Below are 19,626 nucleotides of genomic sequence, written 5' to 3'. Positions count from 1 at the left end.
CTAACAGGCTTGCTTTCTGTAGAAACTATTTATTATTTAAAATTTAATTTAATTTAATTTAATTAATTTAATTTTTTATTTATTTATTAGATTTGTATGCCACCCCTCTCCGTAGACTATGATACAAGGGTCGCCCAGAAAGTAATGCACCACATTTTTTTTCTCAGCCTACAGTAATGGTACAAATGTGAAATTTTAGATATACATTATTTGAATTGTCAGCAGTGTGTGTATAAAGTTTGTGTTTTTTCAGACAGATAGCGTAGCTGCAGCAGTGTTTCGAAATGGTGTCTGTAAGTAATGTACGTTACAAGCAGCGTGTCATCATTGAATTTCTCACTGCGGAAAAAGAAACTGTTGGGAACATTCACAAATGTTTGTGTACAGTTTATGGAGAATCTGCAGTCAAGAGAAGTAAGGTTAGTCGCTGGGCACAGAGGGTGAGGCCATTAGAGGTGATTCGCACAGTGCAGAAATGGCTTTGTGACCAAAACAAGGAGTGGTATCAACAGGGCACACACGCTCTTGTGTCTCGCTGGAAGAAGGCCATAAAACAGGATGGAGATTATGTAGAAAAATAGGGAGTGTAGAAGAAACATCATTTTGTCTTGTGTGTAAGTTTCATTGTGTTCAATAAATAATTGTTGAAGAAAAAATGTGGGTGAGAGCATCCAAGGGCATGGGGTGAGGTATCATCAGTACGCTGATTATACCCAGTTGTACATCTCCGCCCCATGTCCAGTCAACGAAGCAGTGGAAGTGATGTGCCGGTGCCTGGAGGCTGTTGGGGTCTGGATGGGTGTCAACAGACTCAAACTCAACCCTGATAAGACGTAGTGGTTGTGGGTTCTGCTTCCCAAGGACAATTCCATCTGTCCGTCCATTACCCTGGGGGGGGAATTACTGACCCCCTCAGAGAGGGTCCGCAACTTGGACGTCCTCCTCGATCCACAGCTTACATTAGAGAAACATCTTTCAGCTGTGGTGAGGGGGGGTGTTTGCCCAGATTCGCCTGGTGCACCAGTTGCAGCTTTATCTGGACCAGGAGTCAATGCTCACAGTCACTCATGCCCTCATCACCTCGAGGCTCGACTACTGTAACGCTCTCTACATGGGGCTACCTTTGAAAAGTGTTTGGAAACTTCAGATCTTGCAGAATGCTGCTGCGAGAGCAATCATGGGCTTCCCTAGGTATGCCCATGTTACACCAACACTCCGCAGTCTGCATTGGTTGCCGATCAGTTTCTGGTCACAATTCAAAGTGTTGGTTATGACCTATAAAGCCCTTCATGGCATCGGACCAGAATATCTCTGGGACCGCCTTCTGCCGCACGAATCCCAGCGACCAGTTAGGTCCCACAGAGTTGGCCGATGGATGGATGGAGGGAGGGAGGGAGGGAGGAGAGAGATATGATAGATTAGATTATTGGCCGGCAGATAGATGATTGATAGATATGATAGACAGACACTGCCCACTGAGTCGTCTTAAAATTTGATAAAGGTTATTATTCATACCTTTTACTTTCTCTGCAGCCCAGTGCTTTCCAGATGTTTCCAGAATCCAAGCTTCTTTTCTGTCTGCTATCAAAAAGCTGTTATGGTAGGTAAATGTCGTTTCACTCTCCATGCAGTTTCCACCTTGATTATATTTGTCCAACAATTCAACGATAATAGTGACAGCTTTTTCTGCAGTATCTGCCCTTTCAAGTCCAAGCCTAAAATCAAATCAAAGTGTTGCTTAGCTTTCTGTAACACTCTTCATCTTCAACTTTAAAAGACAGAATTTGAACATGCTCATTTATTTCTCAATATGGGCTCATGTTCAGAACCTTAAAGTTTTGGGGATGAAAACTATCACACGCATCTACACAACATCCTAGTAACTACAAAACTGTCATGACATAGGTGAAATGTGTCTGTTTGTACACCCAAACTTTCCTACAGACACCCTCAAATCAGCAGGCTGTCCGTAGGGAAACCAGATTTTATGAACTATAAGTAATCCTTAATTTATGGCCACAATTAAGAGTGGAGCTTCTGTTGCTAAGTGATGTAGCCATTAAGTGAATCATGGCTGATCTTTCCACCTTGGTTTTGTTGTAGTTGTTAAGCAAATCACTGTGGCCATTAAGTGAATCCAACTTCTGCCATTGACTTTGCTTGTCAGAAATACCTGGGAAAGTCACAAGTGGTGATCATGTGACCCCAGGATGCTGCAACTGCAAAAATACATTTTGATTTCTAAGCTTTTGAATTTTGATAATGTGACTGTGAAGGCTGCAAAAGGTGCAAGTCACTTTTTTTCAACACCGTCATAACTTCAAGGGGTCATTAAACAAAGGATCGTGGATCAGTAATTACCAGTAGTATTTTGTACCTATCATCGTTTCTGGACCAGGCCAAAGTAATTTCTTCAAAAGCTTATATTTCAGTTTTTCATTTTAGCACCACCATTCTGCATTAAGCCCCCATTTACCCATAAACCCTCCAGATCAGAGGCGTCAAACTCAAGGCCTGAGGCTGGATCTAGCTCATGGTGTGCTTAAATCTGGCCCACGGGGCCACTCTTGGAAACAGCAAAGGACTGTCCCATGCTGCCCGTGCCAGCAAAAATGAATATTTTTTCACCTGCAACGGTCTCCTGCAATCCTCTGCCGGTAAAAACAGAGTATAGGCAGGGGTGGGATGCTGCCTGGGGGGGGGGGGGGGCGCAGTGGGGTAGTGAAAATGGAGCTCCACCCCAGAGCACCCAATTTGCACTGAAAGAGGTTGAAAGAAAATGCAGGGTGTCCTGCATAAGCCACGCCTCCAGTGTGGTAGTAAAAATTTTGGTAGCCCTTCACTGAGCATAGGCGCCTTCAACACAAATGACATCAAATGACATCCCATAGAATTGGCCTTCTCCGGGTCCCGTCGACGAAACAATGTCGTCTAGCGGGACCCAGGGGAAGAGCCTTCTCTATGGTGGCCCCGACCCTCTTGAATCAACTCCACCCGGAGATCAGGACTGCCCCCACCCTCCTTGCTTTTCGCAAACTCTTAAAAACCCACCTCTGCCACCAGCCATGGGGAAATTGATTCCCCCTGGCCATCCCATTTTATGTCTGATTTGTTTGGGGTGTATGAGTGCTTTTAATTAAGAGTTTTTAATTGTTTTTAATAATTGGATTTATACTGTGCTTTGCTGTTGTGGGCCGCTTCGAGTCTTTGGAGAGGGGCGGCATACAAATCTAAATAATAATAATAATAATAATAATAATAATAATAATAATAATAATAGCCCTTCACTGAGCATAGGCACCTTCAACACAAATGACATCAAATGACATCTCATAGAGTTGGCCCGTCGACGAAACAATGTCGTCTGGCGGGACCCAGGGGAAGAGTCTTCTCTGTGGTGGCCCCGACCCTCTGGAATCAACTCCCCCCGGAGATTAGAACTGCCCCCACCCTTCTTGTCTTCCGTAAATTACTCAAGACCCATCTATACCGCCAGGCATGGGGGAGTTGAGACACCTTTTCCTCCAGGCTTTTTATATTTTTATATTTATGTTTGGTATGTATGTGCTGTTTGCTTTTTAATATGATAGGGTTTTATATGCTTCTTTTAATATTAGATTTGTTTCGCTATAATATTGTTTTATTACTGTTGTGAGCCGCCCCAAGTCTTCGGAGAGGGGCGGCATACAAATCTAATAAATTGAATTGAATTGAATTGAATAATAATCAAGCTGGCCACGCCCTTCCTGCACCCCCATGTCAAACACAACCTTGCTGCAGCCCTCAATGAAATCGAGTTTGACATCCCTGATCAATGATGATCGAGATCAAATGTCAGAGTTCTTTGTTTTCCTTCTTATATGGTGAACCTTTTTTTCCTCAAGTGGTGAAAGTGTACGTGTGAGTGGCCACACCCATAATTCAATAAGTGGGGAGGGTGAAAACAGCCCCCCCCCCCCCCCGAGGCCTTCTGGTGGATGGAAACAGCCTGTTTCCAGATTTCCGGTAGGCCCATTTTTTTACCTTTCCCAGGCTCCAGAGGTTTCCCTAGAGCAGTGTTTCCCAACCTTGGCAACGTGAATATATCTGAACTTCAACTCCCAGAATTCCCCAGCCAGCATTCGCTGGCTGGGGAATTCTGGGAGTTGAAGTCCAAATATCTTCACGTTGCCAAGGTTGGGAAACACTGCCCTAGAGTCTGGGGAAGGTGAAAATTCTTTTCCCCACTGTCTGGAAGCCGAAAACGCCCTCCCAGAGCCTTCATACAAGCCAAAAATCAGCTGGCTGGAGCGCGCATGTGTGCTGGAGCTGAGCTAGGGCAATAGTTTGTGTACCAGCACATGACTCTTTGTGCCACCTGTGGCATGCGTGCCATAGGTTCACCATCACTGTCATACACTATTTTCAAGCGATGGCTGTTTGACCAAAGTACTGCAAGAATAAAATAACCGACTAGTTTCCACTTGGTTTCACATCTTATCCAGCAGACTTAATAACAACCTGACAAGGTCCATGCCAAGGAGAGCTTCGTCATCACAGACTTCTTCTTTTCCCCATACGGCTTCATTCCCAATGCAGACTCCACATTCATTAGCTCCCATTTCAGCACCCCATAGCCACGACGGACGGCTCAGGACAACTGCATAGGTTTTGGGTACTTGTTCAATTTCTATGTAAGTACACTGAAATGATGATAATTTCAAAGATATTTTACGGATTATTTGTTGAATTACATACAACAGATTCAGTACTTCCCTGAGCTTTTATCATAGTGCTGTGTTGCCCTCAAACCTCTCACTGGAATTATGAGATTCTTTTGAACAAAAAGAGGCCCTGGAATTTAGTGGAAGGCAACAAGAGCAAAAATCTGAGTGCCATCATAAATTTGTGCATATTGTCTAAATGTAGCAAACTATGGTCTTAAATCCTGCCTTCAAGACCATTTTTCTTATGAAAACTGTATCTAAATTCAGAACTACAAGATTTTACTTGTAGTTCTAGGACAAGGAGCTACAGCAATAGCACTTAGACTTATATACCGTTTCATAGTGTTTTACACCCCTAACCAGTTTTCAATGTTAGCATATTGTCCCCAGCAATCTGGCTCCTCGTTTAACTGGCCTATACGCTAAAATGTATTCAAAATACAGTGATACGTCGTCTTATGAACCCCTTGTCATACGAACTTTTCGAGATACGAACCCGAGATTTAAGATTTTTTTGCCTCTTCTTCCGAACTATGCTGCGATTTTGCTGAGACTTCCCTCGCTGGGAAACCCCACCTCCGGACTTCCATTGCCAGCAAAGCACCCATTTTTGTGATGCTGGGATTCTCCTGCAGCATCACAAAATCGCGGAAGTCCGGAGGCAGGGTTTCCCATGGAGGGGAGCCACAGGGGAATCCCAGCAGTGCAAAAATGGGCGCTTTGGCTGGGAAATGGGGAGAATTTTGGGCTTGCACGCATTAATCGCTTTTCCATTGATTCCTATGGGAAACATTGTTTCGTCTTACGGACCTTTCACCTTATGAACCTCATCCTGGAACCAATTAAGTTCGTATGAGATATGGTATCACTATATTCTAAGATAGAGAATATATTTTGTTGGAATGACCTTGAGTTGTCTAACTCTCACTGTGCAAGGTAAAGAGAAAAATAATTCAAATGTAGATGTTCTGACTCTATACCAAATCAAATATTGATGAAAAGGATTAAATAATGTATTTGCTTGCAAAAGTTCTTAAAATACCACAGAACTAGGAAAGATTGATGCCTGGAATTATGGAGAACTTTTTCCATTTGGAGAAAATAATAGTAACTAAATTCATACACATGGTGCTAAATCATCATTTTCTTAATCATGGTTTAGATTACAATTGGCTTGGGTTAAATAACGAATTAAATCATAAACCACAGTTTATACATTGTAATGGCTGAGTTTGCATAATACACAAACCCCAAATCAGACAAACCACATGATGGTTAATTGCTAACTTTGAGCCAAAACCTGACAAGTAATTTGTATTCTCCAATGATCAGGCTTGGAATAAGCCAGATTTTGATGGCTGGGCAACTTCCATTCTTGGTTTACAATTTCAATCCAGTATAGGTGTCTACTATAAACCATAATGATACAAAAAAAATGATAAAAGATACACCGTGACATCACAAAATAATTATCTCCCTGTCTTTCCCTCTCTCTTTTGAACCCGTGTCCAGATTTGACTACAAATTTATAGGTCACATGATTTGCAGCAAAAAAACGCAATGCACATTTCACCAGTGGAATGCCATGTAGATATCTATGCAAGCAAGCTATACAATTACCCAAGCATGTGATTTTTGGATATAAATATGTTTATTTTATCTTTAAAGTTTCCCAGATAAAGCTTCCCAATAGGTTTTATGATACAGTATTTCTAGAATTATTGCTCTTACTTCAACTTTTTGTCCTGGATCGTGAACAGCAGCAGGAAAAAACACAATCTCCTGGACTTCATCAGAAGGCCTATCAGAATTTTTTCCAAAGATGATTCGGCCACCTAGTGTGGCTGGAGGCAGAGCCACAAAAGTATCACAGGAAAAGGGTTCAACAATACTGTTAGCCATCCTGAAAAATAAAGTAATAAATAATCATATCTCTCTGAATGCTTCATAATAGATGAATCACTATCATAATTTCCCTTGAGATAAATATTTTACAAAAAATATAGAGGAGTAGATTACCCAAGGTCACACATGTTCCTGTAACAAACTCTCATATACCATATTTTTCAGAGTATAAAATGCACCTTAGTTTTTGGGGAGAAACATAGGAGAAAAAAATCTGCCTACCAGGTATTCATCCTTAGTCTGGTCAGCTTCAGCACATTATTTTATCCCCTGGTTAGGGCTTAAAAAAGGCCTTATTTGGAGAGAGTAACAATGACAGAGCCTGCAAACTGGTAAGAACTGGGAACATTGTTGGCACCTCGTTGGGCTGGAAAGAAACTTATTCGGAGCAACTAGAGCAATGGAAAGCCTGCAAAGACTTAGGGCTGGAAATACATTCTTCGGAGAGAGTAACAATGAAAGAGCTTGCAAGCTGGGAAGAGCTGGGAAGATCGTTAGCACCTAGTTAGGGCTGAAAAAAAAGCTTTGAGAAAAAGCTACATTCAGAATATAAGACACACCCAAATTTTCAGCCTCTTTTAGGGAGGAAAAAGGTGTGTTTTATAATCTGAAAAATACGGGTCAATGGACTAAAGTAAATCAGAGCAGAACTGTGTGACTAGACCAGTGTTTCTTAACTTTAGCAGCTTAAGATATGTAGACTTCAACAACCTAGAGATCAGGAAAAATTTAAATCTTTTGGAGACAACCAACATACAACCATTTTCCCACTCTTTTATTACTGACAAGGTTATAAAAATGTCTACAAGTTCTAGAGGAAAGATAATTCATGACTCAATTTCATCTTAAAGTGGATCTAATAATAATAATAATAATAATAATAGTTGTTGTTGTTGTTGTTGTTATTATTATTATTATTATTATTATTATTATTAATTAGATTTGTATGCCGCCCCTCTCCGAAGACTCGGAGCGGCTCACAACAATAATAACAATGTTACAATGGAAACAAATCTAATATTAAAAACATCTAAAAACCCATCATTTAAAAACCCATCATTTAAATCCACTTGAATTACAAAATAGGCTGCATGAATTCAGCTGTTTTTGTTCTTTGAGATCAGATGCCAATCAGGTAAATGAATAAGTAAATACTGTATGTGAAAGCCAACTTGGTTAAGTGGTTAAGATGCTGATCTAGAAACCAGGAGACTGTGAGTTCTAGTGTTCCTTGGGCATGAAAAACTAACTAGGTGACTTTGGGCTAGTCACTCTCTCTCAGCCCAACTCATCTTGCAGATTTGTTGTTGTGGGGAAAATAGGAGGTTTGCTACCATGTATATATAAAAGGATTTCAAAAGATGGAATAGGCAAGAGTATATCAAGAGGAGCATATCAACTGAGAACCATACTGCACAGAAGGAGGAAGGAAACACTGTCAGGCTAAATCAAGTGATAATAGGCAGATTCTCTACTAGCACGCGTTAGTCCCAAACATAGCAAGGAGGTAGCTTTTCCCAACTTGGATGCTTTTCAGAACTGGGCTGGTGGAAGACCAATGAGGGGAGATTTATTTTCCAAACAGCAACTCCAGCACTCACTCACAAGTTTCTAAGCAGCCTTGCTTGAATAAAAATAGATAAACAGGATTAAGGTGACACGACACAGATGTTAAGGTTCAGGCACTAGATCTGTTAAGGGGGAACTAATGCTCGGGTAGCGTGAACCTTAACACGGAAACAAAAGCTAAGGTTCACGCTACCCAGGCATCGGTTCCCCCTTAAGTTATCCATGCTGGTTTGCTCAGCCTGGTATGTGTTTGTTTTTTTGTTTGTTCGTTCATTCAAATTTGTTTGCTGCCCAACTCCAGAGGGAGATTGGGGAGCTCACAACCAAAAAATAAAATAAAACATACAATGTAATATAAAACCCCTTAAAAACAATCTAAAGCAATTTAAAACCAACAATTAAAAACAGTTAACAGTTAAAAACCATGCATATCATTAACAGCTGGATCCCAATGATGTACCATCAGATCAATGGCCCCAAGCCTGCTGGAAAAACCAGGCCTTTACAGCTTTGGAAGTACCATGAGGGTAGTCCAGATCTCAGGAGGCAGCTGGTTCCAAAGAGTTGGAGCAGCCACAGAAAAGGCCCTCCCCTGTGGGCCTGCCAGCTGACACTGTTTAGCTGACAGGACCCGGAGAAGACCATCTCTGTGGGCCCTAATCAGTGGCTGGGAGCTATGTGGTCGAAGGTGGTCTGGAAGATACTGTTCTGGTTTTACATGTGTAAAGCAGACCCTAGTTTTTGCAGCCAGGGCTAAAGCCACCCAGAGAACAAACCCGAACAAACCCAAAGGCACACAAGTTGTAATGTACTTTCAAAACAGGGGTCTCTAACCTTGGCAACATTATGACTGACTGACTGACTTGTTTGTTTGTTTGTCATACAAATATAGTATTGTATTGTAGCATGTTTAACATAATATAAGTATAAAGTAGAGGTAGAAAAGATAAAAAAAGACATTTAGACAGGAACCGTAGGCACAAAGGTACACTTATGCACGCCCCTTGTGGACTTGTGGACTTCAACTCCCAGAATTCCTCAAGCCCGCAAAGATGACTGAGGAATGCTGGGAGTTAAAGTCCACAAGTCTTAAAAGTTGCCAAGGTTGGAGACCCCCTGCTTTAAAACTTTGCAAAGATGTGCAAAAATGTCCCAGCAACAACAAAACAACAGATCACGCCAAGCTGGCAAGCTGGGTGGTTGTTGTTTTTTGGGGTCTCCTGCTGAATCTACATGGCTTCAGATGGCTCAATTGGCTTTCCGTATTAAATCTGTTCCCTGTTCTTTCTGTTTCACCGAAGCCCGTTTATTATTTAGGCGTCCCCCCCCCCGTCCGTCCCCCCCCCGGTTCTCTTAGTGAGGAAAACTGGCAGCGCCGCGCAAAGCCTTACGTCAGATCCACAAGTCGGTCCGGCGTCACCGCCTATTGCCTTGCGCTGAGCAGGCGCCTGGCTGATGCTTTTTCCGCCCTCCCACCCGGCGTCCAATCCTGCTTAGCTGGGCCTCAAAGCGGCTTCCCGGCCTTCTCCGGCCTGTAAGAAAAACGTCGCTGTTTGGTGCCCATCTTGCCCCGGAAACGCCGGGTCAAAGCCGAAGCTGGCCCGGGTGAAGTAAACACAAGCGGGGCGGAGGAAGCCAAACAGCACCGCCGCTTTCTTTTTCTCCGACTCTGCGGCAGTCGCCGCCGCCTCCTCGCCAACATGGGGAAGTCCTTCGCTAACTTCATGTGCAAGAAGGACTTCCATCCCGCCTCCAAGTCCAATATTAAAAAGGTGAGCGGCCCGTCGGTCGGGTCCATTTCCCGCAGAGAGAGAGAAGCGCCTCCCGGAATGGGAGATGTTTATGTACGCAGGTAGTCCTCGATTTACAGCAGTTCCTTTGGTGGCCGTTGGAAGTTACAACGTCCCTGGAGGGGGGAAAAGGCTTTTCACACTTGTAGCAACTCCACAGTCATGTCACCGAAATTTGGATGCTTGGCCACTGGTTTCATATTCCTGAAGGTTGCAGTGGTGCCTGCCATGTGAACACCTTCTGATTTTTATTTTATTTTTATTGGCGTTGGAAGGGACCTTGTAGGTCATCTAGCCCAGTGTTTCCCAACCTTGGCAACTTGAAGCTATCTGGACTTCAACTCCCAGAATTCCCCAGCCAGCGAATGCTGGCTGGGGAATTCTGGGAGTTGAAGTCCAGATAGCTTCAAGTTGCCAAGGTTGGGAAACATTGATCTAGTCCAACCCGCTGCTTGAGCAGGAGACCCCACATCACCCCAGACAGATGGCAGTCCAAATCTCTTGAGTGTTGAGTGTTGGGTTTTCACAATAGTGTGATGAGCAAAGTCAGTTGGGGAAGCTGGATTCACTTAACAACCAGGTTGTCAACCACTGCGGGGATTCACTTGACAGCTGTGACAAGAAAAGTCCTAAAGTGGGGCAAAACTCACTGGCTCCATTGTGGTTGTAAGTACAGGACTACCTGTATTCAGGGAAGGGCTACCAAAAATTTTACTACCACACTGTGGGCGTGGCCTATGCAGGATGCCCTGCATTTTCTTTCATCTTTCAGTGCAAATTGGGTGCTCTGGGGTGGAGCTCCATTTTTGCTACCCCACTGCGTTCCCTCCCATCCGGGCAGCAGCCCACCAATGCCTGTATTTATTAGTCAGTTTAAAGGAGCTTTCGTAAATTCTCCCTGTTGGGTTTTCTTTCCTCCCTGGAAAAAAAAAAGTTTTTTTTAATCTGCATATCAACCTGGATGCAAAAAAAAAAAAAAAATCCTATCCTGTCCTCCAAAGTAAAGAAATCCAGCATATTGCCAATTTACCCCCTCTCTTTTTCTACCTCTGCTTTGTTTTGCTTGGAGATAATTGCCCTGCTAGGGACCAGAAATCATTGTTTCCATTATGAGTACTCCTTACTCATCCAAGAGTGGGACAGGGTGCCCCTTTAATGTCTTTATTTGTGCCCCTTTAATGTCTTTATTTGTTTTTCACAAAGTGTCCTATCGAATTTAAAGCAGGTGCCCACTGGTAGACCCTAGCGCAACTCGTTTTATATGCTTTAGAATAAAGATGGGGAAGAAATAAAGTGGGACGGAGGAATTAGAAATGGAATTAGCAATTAGGAACCTTGTTCCCAACGTGGGCCCCATGCCCAACGGGGATTTAATTTTTAATGGGGGTAATTGGAACCTTGTTTAAACCTAGTTAACGGCCTTTTGGGCTTCCTCTGCATGAGTAGTTGACTTTTTGAATAATAAGAATTATACGTCATGGGGGAGAGGCCTCGGGATTTTAGAGATGCTTAGATTGGGAACCACTGATTTAGGAGGAGCAACTATCAAATGGATTCCCAGATATCATCCATTAAAGAAGGTCCAGGAAATCCTCTGGATACTTTGAAATACCACTCCTACGGATCCTTGCCAACCATGCTGGCATGAACTAAGGAGAATTAAAAGTTAAAAATCGCTTGAAGTATATTAGGTTGTAGATCCCTGGCATAGAGTCAGTTGTATCTAGTGGTTAAGACATTAAAGTAGAAACTGGGAGCCTGGGAGTTCTAGTTCCCCCTTAGGCATGAAAGCTTGTCGGGTGACTTTGGGCCAAATATTATTTCTTAACCGAACCCACTTCATAGTATTACTGCTTTGGGAACAATAGGAGGATAGCATTTAGATTTAGCATTAGATAGCATTAGATAAGTTATCGCTTTGTGTTATTTATAAATAAAGTAAAATAAAGTAAATAAATTATGGAGAATATACATTTATACTGATGTTCAAAGATTGTGAATAACTGCCCTGAGGTCGGGTTTGAAGGTGTAGGTGTGCTATCCACAAAGATATCTACAAAATATAATGTGGACTGGTGCTTAGGCTGTATTCTCCCTATATATGATGTATATAGGGAGAATACAGCCTATGTTCCTGGATATATATGACACTTTGTGCATAGTATAGTGCCAGTTTAGTGTAGAAGTTAAGGCATTAGTCTAGAATGTATCGAGGTTTCAAAGTTGTTTGCATTTATTCATCAAAATCTGTAGAATTGTATCTTCCTGGTTTTTTAATGCATGTTAATTGCCTATTTAATCAGTTATTAATTTGGTTCAATTCAAATGTCTTTTTCTTCCAAGAGGTTGATGAGCAAAACCGTTGGTTCAGCTACCTTTAGGGGTGTTTTCTTACCAGCTCTCAAGCAAAGGAGTGCCATGGAGACTCAACTGTATAGATTGTCACTGAACATATGTTTTGCTTCTATCAAATTGTCTCTTGACCTTTACAGAGATGTTAGCATTCATAAGTGGCAAACTATTCTGAAATGTTCCATGGATCATAATGATAGTAATCCCATGGAGCATAGTGAGTTGGAGTTCATCTTCAATTTCTAGTCAGAAAGCTAACTTCTATATCAGTGATGGCGAACCTTTTTTTCCCTCTCGGATGCCAAAAGAGCATGCATGCACACTATCACACATGCGTGAGTGCCCTCACCCATAATTCAATGCCTGGGGAGGACAAAAACAGCCTCTCCCATCTCCCAGAAGCCCTCTGGTGGCCGGAAATGGCATGTTTCCCAACTTCTGGTGGGCCCAGCAGACTCATGCTTTGCCCTCCTCAAGCTCCAAAGGATTCCCGGAGCCGGGGAAGGGTAAAAAACCCCTCCGCATCCCCCCAGAGACTCTCTGGAAGATAAAAATGCCCTCCCAGAGCTTCTGTGTGAGCCAAAAATCAGATGGCTGCCACACACATGCATATTGGAGCTGAGCTAGGGCAACGGCTCGCATGCCTGCAGATATGGCTCTGCGTGCCACCTGTGGCACCCATGCCATAGGTTCGCCATCACTGTTCTATATTAAATATTTCTATTAAAAAGCCCATCATTTCTTACTGAAGGCTTTCTAAAACACCTGAATTATTATTTTTAGTAATGGTTAAAATTACCACATTTTAGAATAGTGTGGATTCAATATGAAATTCAAAAAAAGAGAACGGAATTTTTGCAAGCATGCAATTTTTTTCAAAATCAATTTGTTCTAACTAGGTATGGATGGCAGAACAGAAAATATCTTATGACAGAAAGAAACAAGAAGAATTAATGCAGCAATATCTTAAAGAGCAAGAATCTTATGATAACAGGTGAGATGTGGCTCATAATTTTACACTGGGTGATAAAAATCTATAGTCAAAGTATAGCCCTTTAAATTTGTGATTCTGTTAGTTATACATGTTTGCAACAAAAAGCCTGGTCAGCTTCAGCACAATGTGATTTTCCATGAGCAGTTGATTGGCGGTTGGATTGGCCTCCTGGAATACAGATGATCAGCTGTTCCAGGCTGCGGGGATAGCCATCACCTCCGTGCACCCCATTTTTGGCCTACACACATCTCATTTTTGCCCCACTTCAAGCAGCAGGGATTGCGGCAGCCTGGAACAGGTAATCGTCGGTATTCCAGGAGGCTGATCCAACCACCAATCCGCTGCTTGTGCTAAATCAGGCTGTGCTGAAGCTGATCAGGCTGTTTGCTGCAAGGAGGCAAATTGCTGGGAGGCAGAGGCAAAAAAAATTCCCCTTGTTTTCCTCCCCGAAAGTTAGGTGTGTCTTATAGTCTGGAGTGTCTTGTAGATTGAAAAATAGGTATACTGTACTGTATGGCTGTCCAGCTCAAAAATGGGACTCTTGAGTGACAAACAAAAACTCCAAAATAACAACTAACATGGTTTAAAATCATTATAACCAACAATCAGGTATAATGTACTCAAGGTCCAAAACACTCCCTTTCATCATGCAATCAATAGCAAGCAGAAAAACCAGCTCAGTTGACATGACATCCCAGCTCCAGAGCTGAAGGGAAAGCCAGGTCTTTAAAGCTTTACGGAGGCCTGTAAGGTGAGTGCTATCCAAATCCCATGGAAGATCCTTTTCCATAGGATAGGTACCACAACAGAATAAGTGTGTCTTTTAGGTCAGTGTTTCCCAACCTTGGCAACTTGAAGGTATTTGGACTTCAACTCCCAGAATTCTTCAGCCAGCAAATGCTGGCTGGGGAATTCTGGGAGTTGAAGTCCAGATATCTTCAAGTTGCCAAGGTTGGGAAACACTGTTTTAGGTCACTGAAGCAGTTCTATGAAGCAATTTCTACTTTATACCGTCTGCAAATCCTTCTTTGCCTCACTTCCTAGGGTTTTAGTCTCAGATTACAGGTGCCGGTCAGAGTGAAAGATCAGAGAATATCAGTGTTTTAAAAATTGCATTCAACATGTGGATCCTTCTTTAAAAAAATGTTCTCAGCCACATTGGTGTAATACAGGGGAAGGCAAAGTTGGCTCTTCTATGACTTGTGGACTTCAATTCCCAGAATTCCTGAGCCAATCATGCTAGCTCAGGAATTCTGGGAGTTGAAGTCCACATGTCATAGAAGAGCCAACTTTGCCTATCCCTGGTGTAGTAGAATTGTGCATGAAAAACTAAAACGTTTGGAATAAAAGTTAAGTCAAGTCTAGGAACAAATTTGGAGCTGAGCATCAGTGTTTAAAAATAATGATTGCTTGATCTAGAATTATTATGTATTGCAGATATATAAACTTTCTACTAGTAAAAAAAATGAGTGTTGTCTTATTGAAAAAACATGCTACCTTTATTTTAAAATATATTTTGAATCAATGTACATATCTTGTGGTATATCATAATTTTATTGTATGTTTATAAAGATTGCTTATGGGAGATGAACGTGTTAAGAATGGTCTAAATTTTATGTATGAAGCGCCACCTGGAGCAAAGAAAGGTAATTTTTGTTGTTTAGTTACTAACACAATATTTACCAACAATTGTATAGTAACTATAATACTCATCAAAGTGTTCTTGATCCCTTGTTTTAATTGTGACAAATTTTTCCTGCAGATTTTTTTTACACCTGTGCTCATCATTATCTTCCCCCCCTCCCCCTTTTAATTATAACTGAAAAGTCCTAGAGAATTACAGTTAACACCTGAAGGAATAAATATTTTCCTAGCAGACAATTTCAGTTCTGGGTGTACCCAGAAAAGGGTGAGAAAGACCACTCTTAAACACAGGAGAGCTGTTGCAGTTGTGTAAGACTAAATGTCTTTCACCTGTGAAGGTCTGACACCATCTTATGTAATACAGATATGTTGAGCGCCAATTTCCATTCTGGCCAGGGCTTTTTGGAATTGAAATTTAACACATCCGGATGGTGTCAGTTTGAAGAATGGGGAATAGCAACATTCCGTAAAGTAGATCAATGACTTGGTACACACTTCTTTAAAGTAGATGATGTTGCAGGTTTTAAGAGACACCATTAGAAACTACAGCCAACAGTATTAGCAAAAGGAGAAGCTTGCCTTGCAGTGATGCCCACAATTGTTGATTTCAGAAGTGGGTTCCTGTGTTGTAGTGGACATGATTTCATATCCTATTTTGTTTGCTTCTTGTAAACTGAATCAAAATATTGTGATGTGCAGAGCATCTTATCACTTCTAGAACTGAAAGCAAATTTATGAACTGGCAATTGCTCCTCTAATCAACAATGTAGCTCATATTCACTCTTTCACCCTTCTAATGCTCTAAGTGTAACTATGTTCTCTCACAAGCAGCTACGGTAAAGTGACTTCTGGCCACAGGATTTAAAATTAAGAACAGTTCGCCACAAAATACAGTTATAGTCCATGCATTCTGCAATTTTCCATAATTGGAAATAGTGTACATCTTGTAATCAATTGAGGCGTTCATTTGCTAGGAATGGTTAACAGTCCACAGACAAATCCTGATGGGGAAGTGGTAGCAGACATATATGAGACCCAAATACGACATTATCCATCTTATTGTTAAATGTCATGCAGATGTTGTTAAAGTCTCTAGTCAGAGAAAGAGCTGAAATGTGTTTTCTGGTTCAAACTTGAACCCTTGCAGGTTGGACATAGTGGATTAAATATTCTTGTTCTTACACAGTATTTTTGGTTTTGTGAAAAAAATCCAGAAATAAGTATCACATTAATGAAGAGTAAATCTACACGTGAATTTTTAAAGTGTGATTACATAAAATTGCAGTTATTATAAATCTGTATATAACTCACACATTTGGTTATGTATAATTAAAAAAAACAAAACTTAAATTTCAGTAGATTAACTGTATGAAATAAGGTGTTTTTCAGCCGTCTGTGAATTGCATGATCTGAATGTTTTTGATAACCTGGTTGTCTCATCTAATGGTCTGCCTTATCCTATTCCCTGCCATCTCATCATGATCATCAAACAAGAAACAAAAGAGGTAATTTCAATGTTTAATTTGTCATGTTTTCTCATATTTCACAATCTCAATGTGTATATAAATAACAGCTTGAGTTTATTTATTGTTGTTTAGCAGGAGGGAGAAACTGATTACAAATTTGAATGGCAGAAGGTAGCTCCACGTGAAAAGTAAGACTTAACTACTTTATAATTTGATTAATGTATTCTGAGAGCTGTTTTCATGGATGTGTTCTTTAAGCAAGAGCATTGTTGTCTCAAGCTGTATATTTTACAAAATGAACAGAGGCACTGTCTTTTCAAAAGACAACAACAACAACAACAAAAACAACAATAATAATGATAATTTATTAGATTTGTATGCCGCCCCTCTCCGCAGACAATACCCTTTGTATTCCCCCCCCCCCCCCCAGAAATAGCTCAGCTGAATACATGAGTTACCATACCAGATCTTAGAATAAAATATTGGAAGGATATAAATGGAAGGAAGGCAAAAATTAGCCAAGAATATTATTGATGCTGTACATGTTCTGGGTTTAGATATTACTTCCATGTAATATCTAGCATTTTACTCAAGGATTTCATGTTACATAGTTTCTATTGTTCTTCACTGCCTGTCTGGAGTTCCCAAATCTGTCTCAGTATACGTCTCAACCTTATGAAGCACATTCAGCAGAGATGAAGTCTATAGCAAGAGAAAGCCAGAGCTATTTGCAAGTACAGTGGTCCCTCGATCATCGCTAGGGTTCCGTTCCAGGACCCCAAGCGATGATCGATTTTTCGCGAAGTAGCGGTGCGGAAGTAAAAACACCATCTGCGCATGCGCAGATGGTGTTTTTACTTCCACCGCCGCCCGCCCTTCGCCCGCCCACCCCGTTGCTCGCGCCTGGGGTTTCCCCGCGCGCGTGCCGCCCGCCCGCCCACGCTGTTGCTGGGGCCGCTTCCCAGCTGGGGAGCAGAGCTGGGGTGTCCCCAAACGCGCGCGCACCGCCCGCCCGCCCACGCTGTTGCTGGGGCCGCTTCCCAGCTGGAGAGCGGAGCTGGGGTTTCTCCAAGCGCGCAGCGCGCGTTGCTGGGGCCGCTTCCCAGCTGGGGAGCGGAGCTGGGGTGTCCCCGCGCGTGCCGCCCGCCTGCCCACGCCGTTGCTCGCGCTGCCGCTGGGGTCTTACCGGGGCAAGAGGGGGAAGACCCAGGGAAGCCTCTGCCCGGCGGGGAAACTCCACCATCTACGCATGCGTGGAAGGGCACGCATGCGCAGATGGTGGAGTTTACTTCCGGGTTGAAAACTAGCGATATAGCCCTTTCGCGATGCTCGAGGACGCGAAACTCGAGGGTTCACTGTACAGTAGAAACTCTGGTCATGACCATAGTTCGTTCTATAACTTTGGTTGCAAACCGATTTGGTCATGACCCAAACCTAATTTTGGAAATTTGGCGCTTACAAAAAAATGTTACGGAAGGGGAAATCAGCCGCATTGGAAAAAAATTGTGAATTTTTTGGTCAGAATCTTATTTGGTTGTGGTGAGAAGCGTTCGTAACCAGACATCACATATACCTCCAATATGCATATATTATCACTTAAAAACAATAATCCAATAACCTAAATTACATTCCAATTTTAATTTTTATTATTCGATCTGTCTCAATCTTCCCTCTCACAATTCCCCTCTTTCCATCTCAAGTATAGTACACCTTTCCTTTCCTTTCCTACTACCATCTCCTCCTCCTTCCTTCTATCTTCTCTACCTCCCCTTCTACTCTCTCTCTCCTTTCTCTCTTTGTTTCCTACTCCTTACACCCTCTAAGTCCTACCCTGAGTGGATAATTCTAATTACTATTTTTAAAATTCTTTTTCTCCCCATTAAAAACATACATAGACTATCATAAACTTCAATACATCTTAATAAACATGTATCATTTACCAAATCCAATCATTTATACTTCTTAATTTCATATCCATTACTCTCAGTATGTCATTAATCTCGTGCTGCCTCCTTTATCTAATTTTGTCACCCAGATTACACCAATTATTTAATTTTCAAATTATTTTCTCTGCTGACTGTTATCTCTTGCTTAATAAATCTAAGCCACTGCTTTGTTCACTTCTTTACTTGTTTACTCATCATTCGTTTTTCTTAACCCCTACTTTTCGTAATTAAATGCCCCTTAAAAATTCCACAATTTTTTATTTTCAAAAATGAAATATAAATTCATATTAAATATTTATATCTTATATCTCACTAATATCCTTTACAATACAGAGGAAAGTAAGTATCATTCAAATTCCAAAACTGAAACACATTAACTTGTTTCATTTATCATTCATTATACTGGTCTTCTTTAATGTTACAAGTATATCATTTTAAATTTATTTCAATAAATCCAATTTGTGCCAATCTCAAATTGTCCCAAAATTATCACTTAATTGTATAATTATTTTTAAATAATTGTATTAGATTTAAATTTTTTAATAAAAACTTATTCATTATGCATGGTATGTTTGTGTGTATGTTTGGTTTTATAATAGGGGTTTTTAGTTGTTTTTTATTATTGGATTGTACATGTTGTGTTTATTATTGTTGTTAGCCACCCTGAGTCTACGGAGAGGGGCGGCATACAAATCCAATAAATTATTATTATTATTATTATTATTATTATTATTATTATTATTATTATTAATATCAATATTAATTATCATCATCAACTATATTTTCAAGTAGATATTAATCATTCAAAATCCCAAATTTCCAAAGGTTCATTATGTATAAAAAAGAAAAAGAAAGAAATCATTATAAAATAATCAAATAGCAATCCAATAATTAAATAACAATCAACCATTTTCTTTAAAGTTCCATCCTTTAGGTCTCAACTTGCCCTTCTTTTTATTTCTTGTAACAGTATACCCTCAACTTCTTCCCCTCTCTATTTTTTCTTTTTTGTATTTAATGATTGGGTCAGTTTTCCTTCAGCTCTCCTTAATCCCTCCCCCTTCTAGTTTGCCATGTGCAATTCTTGTATTTTCATCCTATTCTTATTTTTTATTGTTAATCCCAGTACAATAATCATCTTCTGAGGCATCCATGTTATCAAAATTACCATTCACAAATCTGTATTGTTAGTTCAGCTGTCAAGAAATATCTCACAGCCTGATGTAATCCTCTTCTTTCTATGTGTATATTTGA

At 41.0% G+C, this 19,626-nt stretch overlaps 2 protein-coding genes across 5 annotated transcripts in view; one reads left to right on the top strand and one right to left on the bottom strand.

Annotated features, from left to right (window-relative positions):
• SCRN3 (secernin 3) overlaps positions 1-9,771 on the bottom strand; it is a 20,627-nt gene extending 10,856 nt beyond the window's left edge. Inside the window, exons 1-4 of one of the 4 annotated variants that reach the window (XM_070731800.1) lie at positions 9,572-9,771; positions 6,438-6,609; positions 4,501-4,682; positions 1,516-1,715 (exon numbers count right to left, since the gene is read on the bottom strand). In XM_070731800.1, coding sequence (XP_070587901.1) covers positions 1,516-1,715; positions 4,501-4,682; positions 6,438-6,608 — 553 coding nt within the window. In that variant the 5' untranslated portion in view covers position 6,609; positions 9,572-9,771. Of the gene's footprint in view, positions 1-1,515; positions 1,716-4,500; positions 4,683-6,437; positions 6,610-6,833; positions 6,853-8,640; positions 8,807-9,571 lie in introns of those variants that run through there. The other 3 variants (XM_070731798.1, XM_070731801.1, XM_070731799.1) reach the window with 3 other exon arrangements.
• Positions 9,599-19,626, top strand: part of CIR1 (corepressor interacting with RBPJ, CIR1) — a 27,825-nt gene continuing 17,797 nt past the window's right edge. Inside the window, exons 1-5 of the mRNA XM_070731802.1 lie at positions 9,599-9,952; positions 13,222-13,316; positions 14,889-14,962; positions 16,455-16,465; positions 16,559-16,614. Coding sequence (XP_070587903.1) covers positions 9,881-9,952; positions 13,222-13,316; positions 14,889-14,962; positions 16,455-16,465; positions 16,559-16,614 — 308 coding nt within the window. The 5' untranslated portion in view covers positions 9,599-9,880. The remainder of the gene's footprint in view (positions 9,953-13,221; positions 13,317-14,888; positions 14,963-16,454; positions 16,466-16,558; positions 16,615-19,626) is intronic.

The sequence above is a fragment of the Erythrolamprus reginae genome, chromosome 1 (genome assembly GCF_031021105.1).
Source record: "Erythrolamprus reginae isolate rEryReg1 chromosome 1, rEryReg1.hap1, whole genome shotgun sequence".
In the NCBI taxonomy this organism is placed as follows: Eukaryota; Metazoa; Chordata; class Lepidosauria; order Squamata; family Dipsadidae; genus Erythrolamprus; species Erythrolamprus reginae.
The sequence above is the reverse complement of the archived record's forward strand: the minus strand, read 5'-3'. Positions and strand labels throughout refer to the sequence as shown.